This window comes from Sardina pilchardus, chromosome 6, assembly GCF_963854185.1.
Source record: "Sardina pilchardus chromosome 6, fSarPil1.1, whole genome shotgun sequence".
In the NCBI taxonomy this organism is placed as follows: domain Eukaryota; kingdom Metazoa; phylum Chordata; class Actinopteri; order Clupeiformes; family Clupeidae; genus Sardina; species Sardina pilchardus.
In genome coordinates this window covers 20,327,868-20,334,908 of record NC_084999.1, presented here as the reverse complement: position 1 = coordinate 20,334,908, position 7,041 = coordinate 20,327,868, and the positions used below count along the sequence as shown (strand labels likewise).

Below are 7,041 nucleotides of genomic sequence, written 5' to 3'. Positions count from 1 at the left end.
TGTGCAGTTTAAGAGTTGCACAACCTCTGGCAGTATCAAGTATGGGCAAATAGGATGTTCACTGATCCATTCACTATCTGGCAGAACAAAACTGTTCCTCAGGTGCTTTACTTAGTAGTGTGTGGGTGTGAGTGAGAAAGTCTCTGGTGCAAAGAAATTAACATAGAAATCGGAAGAAACTATGGGGGAAAGTAAATGCACACTGGCTGTGGCTTAACGTTTCATTAACTGTTAACAAAAATCTTAACCTTCTGGCTAAGGTGGGGAGCAGTGAATTGCACTTATGAAAACTTTCCGCTAGCCTCCAAAATGTCTAATCATAACTGACAGCAAATGTTCAGTAAAGTCACACCGCTGCGCGTAACGCTGTGAAATGTAGCCTACTCTACGTTCCCACATAGCTCCCCCAGGCGCGTCACCTGTTCTCGTCTCGCGTCTTCACTTTCTCGTCTCGACCCCACCCGTAGACCCGAGGCTACAACCCTTGGTTTGATAATGCCTTGGTTGGTTGTATTCCGTCTTCTCCGTGGCTGCGGTGAACAGGTTAATCAATGAGCAGAATACAGCAGAGATAATCCGTGTATTGTCCGTGCATTTTCGTTCGTGGCTAAAATACAATGATCCACAGGACACATTTCAGAAGAACAAGTGTTTGTTCCAAATGGAATTATTAATCATGCAGCCGCAAAAAGATTGGAGCTCTTGTTTTCAATCGAAACCCGTGGGAAAAGTGAGGAGGCGACTACAAGGCATACGATGTCTGTCTCTTCAGGAGTGCGCTCCCCTTGACCTCAGCCACAACGAGAGCGCTCGCCTAGCTACTGACGCACTGTTGGATGGAGGCCTGGGCGCCTACAAGGAGGTCCTAACCAAAGATGGAGAAGTCGACTTCTTGTCTACACGGGAGAAAAACTACATGAAAGCAAATGTATCAGACACAGGCAACTCAAAGGACGGTGAAGATTGTGGTCATGGACCGGAGACAGACTCTAACTCGAGCCAGACTTATTTACCGTCGGCCACAGAAAGGTCCCCACCGGAGTTGGACCATGGCTGGCCAGCGGAAGACTCGCGTCCTCAGCTGCAGGGGCTCCCTGATGTTGATGTGCACTTCCAAACCAGCGGGTCCAGCATGAAAGATATGTTGCGTCAGTTTATCAATAAAGCCACCAAGGTAAGTTGTAATATTCTCATCTCACCACACCAAATCTCTAAACTTTGTTCAAATCTAAGACTAGTTGTTCATCTCTGCATCCAGGTTCTAGCCATAGTCATGGACACCTTCAGTGATATAGAGATTTTCTGTGACTTACTGGAAGCTATGAGGAAACGCAATGTCTCCGTCTACTTACTGCTAGACCATCTGAACCTACCCATTTTTCTGGAGATGTGTAACAATCTACAGATCAACGCCTCTCATATCCCAGTGAGTTGCCTATTTCAAGCAACAATTATGTATTTCTTTCATATTTAGTGCATGACTATTTCTCATTCCTGATTCACTAGTTAATATTACATCTGTGCATCAGGGTTCTATTGGCCCTGTCGGGACTTATTTTCTTAAACCGGTGGAAAATATCCCTTACATGAAATATATAATACTGCCATATTAATATGATAAAGATATGTATATTCAAGTCAATTTCAAAAGTTAAGAATGGCTGACAAGTACACTTTGTCCTGCAGAAGATGTCTGTGCGTATTGTGCCTGGGCAGACTTACTGTGCCAAGTCTGGGAAAAAAGTCAAAGGACAGATTCAGGAAAGGTTCATCATTGCTGACTGTACAGAGGTGCTTGTTGGATCATACAGGTACCAATGAAACTGTTATTGTCATTGATCAATCTTTAGATGAAGTCTGTGGCCATGGAGTCAATATTGTGGGGGGTAGTCTATGATGTAGATTGATTGATTTCATTTACTAATTATTTTATTTCAGACTATGGTGTATGGGTTATTACTAAGTGTTTTATACCAACATGTTATGGAGGAACATATTGAAAATATTATATAGGGGAGGATGTGTCCCTCTCAGTATTATGATGCTGATGTGCTGCATTCCAGAGTCCAGACAAGTCAGACATCGGAGGTAGGAGTCAGACTTAAATTCTGACTTTGAAGTCAGGTTAGATCGACTTGCTCCTGAGTTTATAAGTGGGAACTCGAGAGACGAGAAGCATTCCATTGTACATTTCCCTCAAAGGTGGTCAGCATTCTTGATGACCTCCGAGTTTGTCTGGAACAAAATTGGGAGATATGCGCTAGGAGAGATTCTGACTTTTCTGAAATGCAGCATTAGAATACTATCGGTTATCACACATGTTGCATCATTAATCACAGATGATTTGTTCCCTCACTGGTGCCTCTCCTCAGCTTCACCTGGCTGACCTGGCGGGTGCACCGAAGTCTGGCCATGCTCTTTAAGGGCAGTGGGGTCAAGCCGTTCGACTCGGAGTTCCAACGCCTCTACGCTGCCTCTCTGCCCGTGAAAGACCTCCCTGCCGCCGGAGACCTCAACAGCCTCTCCTTGTACATGGACACCAAGTGTTTAAGTAGCCAGCCATCCCCGATAAGCTCCTCTGACTCCGCCAGCACAGAACTAGAAGCAGCTGTCCAGGGTACAGCCGCACCCAGGCAAAGCGATGTCCCAAAAGACCCAAGACCCGACCCCAGCCCTGAAGCCCAGCGCCTAGTCTTCACTGTAGCACAGTCTAGATTTCAGACACCGTTGCCGGCCCCAAGCCAAGCGCTGGCCCCAGCGCCTCTGGCTGGACCGAGCCTAAGGCGTCAGCAGAGCCCCAGCCCCAGCCCCAGCCTTGCCACCGTTCTGCCGCCGAGGCTCCAGTGGCTGCTCACTCAGCGTCACTCATCCTTCCCCAGCGATCACAGTGTATCAGCGCTGCCATGGCGACCTGCTGTCACCTCCACCACCACCACCGCACGCAGTCGTATCTTTCCACAGACAGCAGGCTGGGCTTCAACACAAAGATGAGCTGTTCGTGATGACGCTTCGCTACCAAACATAGAGCTCAAGATCATTCTTAACAAAAGATCGACAAAAACAATATTTACAGTCTTATTGTACTGGAGCTACTATGGAAAACTGGAGAAAAATGTGTAAACAACTAAAAATTCAGAGTGAGAATATACGACTTAGAGTAATTACGTATGACCCTGACTTTACAGCAAATAAAACAGATAATATCTTAGAATATTGGGCTGGAAAGGGATTGATCTCATTCTCACAACTATTTGAAAAGAATATACTACAAACATTTGAAGACCTAGTAGTAAGGTATAGTCTACAAAAAAAACATTTTTTCAAATATTTACAAGTGAGGAGCTATATTAAACAAAACTTGGATAAAGAAATAACACATGACGTATTACTATTTTTTATTAGAAAACAGAAACAAAAGCAGCGCCAAACTATCAGAGGCTTATAAAGTAATGCAAAACATCACAGATATAGAGTACAAAGTAAAACAAAAATGGGAAAAAGAGCTCCTCATAAACATATCCAATGAGGCCTGGAAAAATGCTATGAAGGAAAACTTTAAAATAACACAGTCAAAATATTGGAAAGAGTTTGCATGGAAAATAAGTCAGAGATATTTCATTACACCAGATCAAAGCCAAAAAATTAACTCAAGAGCAGGAACAACCTGCTGGAGAGGATGTGGTGAAGGAAAAGCAAACCAAACACACACGTTCTTCACTTGCCCAATAATACAACCCTTTTGGGAAGAGGTAGACGAAGCTATCACATACATTATGGACATAAAAGAAACCTTAACAATAGAAAATCTTTTAGGTATAAACCTACAAAAAAAGATGAAAGCAAAACATTATAAACTATTTAATATGCTGAGAGTGACTGCGCAGAAGCAACTGACAAGGTTATGGAAACAACCAACAAAACCAGATATACATTTATGGTACAACACAATACAACAGGTTATGGAAATGGAAAAAATTACATTAACAACCAGGAACTGCCTTGAAACATGGAATAGAGTATACCCACAACACATAATAACTAAAATGCATAAGTACTTTGGGGAGAAGGTATAGAATAGACAGGTTCACACCACACATTTTCACCACACCTACACACTTACACATACATGCACACAACACTGAGGAATAAGCTATTTGTTTAATTACTATTATTATCCTTTTTCATTATTATTTCCAGTTTTTTTGTTTTGCCCTGTCTTGTTTTTGTTTTTGTTGTTGTTGTTGTTGTTATCTTCATGAATGTACGTCTACTTTGTTTCCCCCAAATCTGTTATCCTTTGTGTCTTCTACCCTATATATGGCATGTATGTGTTATTGTCTTATGTGTTCATCAAATAAAAATTAAAGTAACAAAAAAAAAAAAGATCATTCTTTTCTGCATTAGCTTAGTTAACGATGGATAAGAACTGTTTTTGCTTAAATGTGAAAACCGCACAAGACGTTTGGTAGACTCTTTATTACAGAACTTCAGAAGATTAAAATGTACATTCATTTATGATATGGCTGAAAACATTAAAAGAAAAAAAAGTAAAAATCCACTCAAGAATATGTATGTGTACAATCTCAACACATTTCAGGTTTTGCTGAGACATACAAACATAAAATATGTATGTCATTTTATATGTGTAAAGTACCAAATAAATACATTCGGTTGCCTCCCAATGAGGACACCCGGTCACCTGACCTCTTGTGTGGACTCATCTGCATTGACTTGCTCCTCTGCATTCTCTAGCAAACCTGCATACACCAGTTTGTCCCACCACCTCTCCTCAAAGTCCTTAGCGCCGAGACCAATCAGACTTTCACCATCCTGGTTCTCTTCCCTCATTTTCTCCGGGTTTAGATCTTCTGACAACACCTACAACAAAGCAATTGATATGGTTTCTAGTCTTGTAAAAACCGAAATGAGTGAAGTGAAGTAGGCCATGCTGTAATGTCGCTAATAAATGGGCCAAACTTCTTTGAGCAATGTTGCTGGGCAATCTCATAATCCTATTTCACTGGATGATCATGACAATGTACCTACTTAAACAATAGCTTAACAAAAGTCAAACCCTTTCTGACCTCGGCTATGAGCTGGACGGTGCTTTCGGAGGGCTGCAGCCGCTGCAAAGACTCGTCTGCCTCCAGCACCGCTCGCTCGCCGGTCTGCAGCACGAAAGACGCCTGCTGGACCCGCAGAATGGCAACCAGGAGCCTGTCGGAGCATAACCACATTACTCCTGTCCTCAGGCCACAACAGCTCATTCACAAATACGGGGGGGAACAAACAAAGGCAATTATATGAAATCAAATAAATACGTACATACATACATTTCACAAGGCTAACTCGGTAAAGCAGCTATTAGGGGCATCGAGGAAGCACAATCACCTTGTTCGAATAAAACCCATGCAGGCCTTCAGCCAAAGCTCCCTCTTCTCTCTCTGTGGGTCTGTGGGCACTGCCCCCTCCTCTAGCCTCAAAGGCTGAGTGACTGGGCTTGTTGAAGGGTTGGCGTCAGCGTCAGCGGTGTTCAGTAGGGTGTCGCAGACTGAGGCAAGCTTGTGCCAGTGCCAGGGGTTGAACGGATGCAGGGAGCAAAGCTGCTGCTGGGCCACGATAGCAGACCGGGCATCACCGAAGCGCTCCGAGATACTCAGTTCCATTTGTAGGACGCAGGTGAGGTGGCAGGTGTTTGATGCCTCTTTCTTCTAAAAGTCAGTCAACACAGAACAACCATGATGCTCTTTTTTGTCATCCACACAAAATACTTTTGTAGGGTTTGATTCCACAGGTATTTAGACAGAAAAACAAAGCAAACAAATAACAAAACATGCATTCTGCCTGGTCCAGCCCGGCAACCTGGAAAATCTGGATAATTTTGCCCCCTAGTGTTTCAACCACTTGTCCTGTGCAGTTGCATAGGGAACTAGCCCTGAGCGGAGAATTTAACAGCTCAATAGACAAGTTTGATAACCATTGGCCTAAACGTCGACGTTTTTGGCAATATTAATGGTTGCATGTTAGATCTGAAGTGAATTGGGTCGCGATGGTCTAGGCATTTTTAAAAAGTGGGTTCTCAGAAAAAAATGTTTGGGAAACACTGATCTAGATCTCTGATTTTGTCGATGTGATGTACAGCAAGCTGATGAGGAATCGTCCCGCTGCCAAAACAATGTTTTCCACTCTGGCCTAGTGCAAACAAGATCATAATGACCAAAAGTAAACAAAATGTTGCACGTTAATATCATGCTCACTTACAAGTTTTTCCGTTATTTCCTGAGCTTGCTCTCGTCTGCCAAGTTGACAACTGCAACGCGCAATTCCTTCAAGCACATCCCGTCTGATGGACATATTCCCATCAGGGATCAATGACAGGCACGTTGTGTAATCACCTAAGGCAGCCTGGGTACAATATATTGAAAAACCACAGCAATTGTGACATTATATAGCTTTATTAAAATCTGTACAACCCAATACAATTCACATCTCGCCAGCTGATGGACAGCTCAATGCTTGCCTGGTACTGTTTCCGTCTGTATGCCAGGTCGGCCCTAAATTTGTAGACTTTCTGTTTCTCCAACATATCCTCTGTATCGGCATCTTCACAGAACCACTTGATTGGAAGAGAAACTCATTTACTGCACTGTATTTTTATTTAGGTAATACAATCACCACCACGCATCAGTCGGCTACCGTAGCCTATCTAACAAAACTTACCTGAGCTTCACAGAACTTAGCGTTGTAAATTGGGAGAACTGTGGACGCCCTGTTTCTTGATTCCTCAAACACAGAATCATCAAAGGTGCTACCAAAAATCTCCATGTATAAAAGGTGTCATTAACTCATTAAAAAACTGGTCAAAGTACATTCAAAACAAGAGCATGTTCATCACGTTCACCCTACTCGGTGTACACACAGCCGTGGCGTTGCCTGCTGCATGCGATGTTTAACCTAAATTAATCCGTGAGGAAACGTATCAACGAAGAACGGTTCCTACACTTGAATTGGTCCACATCTGTAAATTAAGGCCATAGTCTA

The 7,041-nt window shown here is 43.0% G+C and overlaps 2 protein-coding genes across 3 annotated transcripts; one reads left to right on the top strand and one right to left on the bottom strand.

Moving 5' to 3' along the window:
* Positions 1-94: 94 nt before the first annotated feature.
* LOC134082900 (protein FAM83A) lies at positions 95-4,327 on the top strand. 2 transcript variants are annotated; one of them, XM_062538941.1, is made up of 4 exons: positions 95-1,174; positions 1,259-1,426; positions 1,687-1,811; positions 2,373-4,327. In XM_062538941.1, exons 1-4 carry the CDS (start codon positions 662-664, stop codon positions 2,989-2,991), a joined length of 1,425 nt encoding a protein of 474 aa, XP_062394925.1. In that variant the 5' UTR covers positions 95-661; the 3' UTR covers positions 2,992-4,327. The 2 variants fall into 2 exon arrangements, with proteins under 2 accessions (XP_062394925.1, XP_062394924.1); XM_062538940.1 differs by having other exon boundaries at positions 95-1,426.
* Positions 4,328-4,461: 134 nt separating this feature from the next.
* On the bottom strand, positions 4,462-6,981 carry zgc:101716 (uncharacterized protein LOC492784 homolog). The gene is made up of 7 exons (XM_062538942.1): positions 6,721-6,981; positions 6,521-6,616; positions 6,262-6,405; positions 5,392-5,711; positions 5,085-5,217; positions 4,692-4,878; positions 4,462-4,603 (listed from the first exon to the last, which is right to left on the bottom strand). The coding sequence occupies exons 1-6, from the start codon at positions 6,823-6,825 to the stop codon at positions 4,696-4,698; spliced, it is 981 nt and encodes a 326-aa protein (XP_062394926.1). The 5' UTR covers positions 6,826-6,981; the 3' UTR covers positions 4,462-4,603; positions 4,692-4,695.
* Positions 6,982-7,041: the final 60 nt, after the last annotated feature.

Bases quoted from the DNA above. Each gene is read 5' to 3' on its own strand.
- zgc:101716 (XM_062538942.1), bottom strand. From the start codon at position 6,825: ATGGAGATTTTTGGTAGCACCTTTGATGATTCTGTGTTTGAGGAATCA. The intron at 6,617-6,720 runs GTAAGTTTTGTT...CTTCCAATCAAG, and splicing joins CTAAGTTCTGTGAAGCTCAG to TGGTTCTGTGAAGATGCCGA. The intron at 6,406-6,520 runs GCAAGCATTGAG...TATTGTACCCAG, and splicing joins ACAGACGGAAACAGTACCAG to GCTGCCTTAGGTGATTACAC.
- LOC134082900 (XM_062538940.1), top strand. From the start codon at position 662: ATGGAATTATTAATCATGCAGCCGCAAAAAGATTGGAGCTCTTGTTTT. The intron at 1,427-1,686 runs GTGAGTTGCCTA...TTTGTCCTGCAG, and splicing joins TCAACGCCTCTCATATCCCA to AAGATGTCTGTGCGTATTGT. The intron at 1,812-2,372 runs GTACCAATGAAA...GCCTCTCCTCAG, and splicing joins GTGCTTGTTGGATCATACAG to CTTCACCTGGCTGACCTGGC.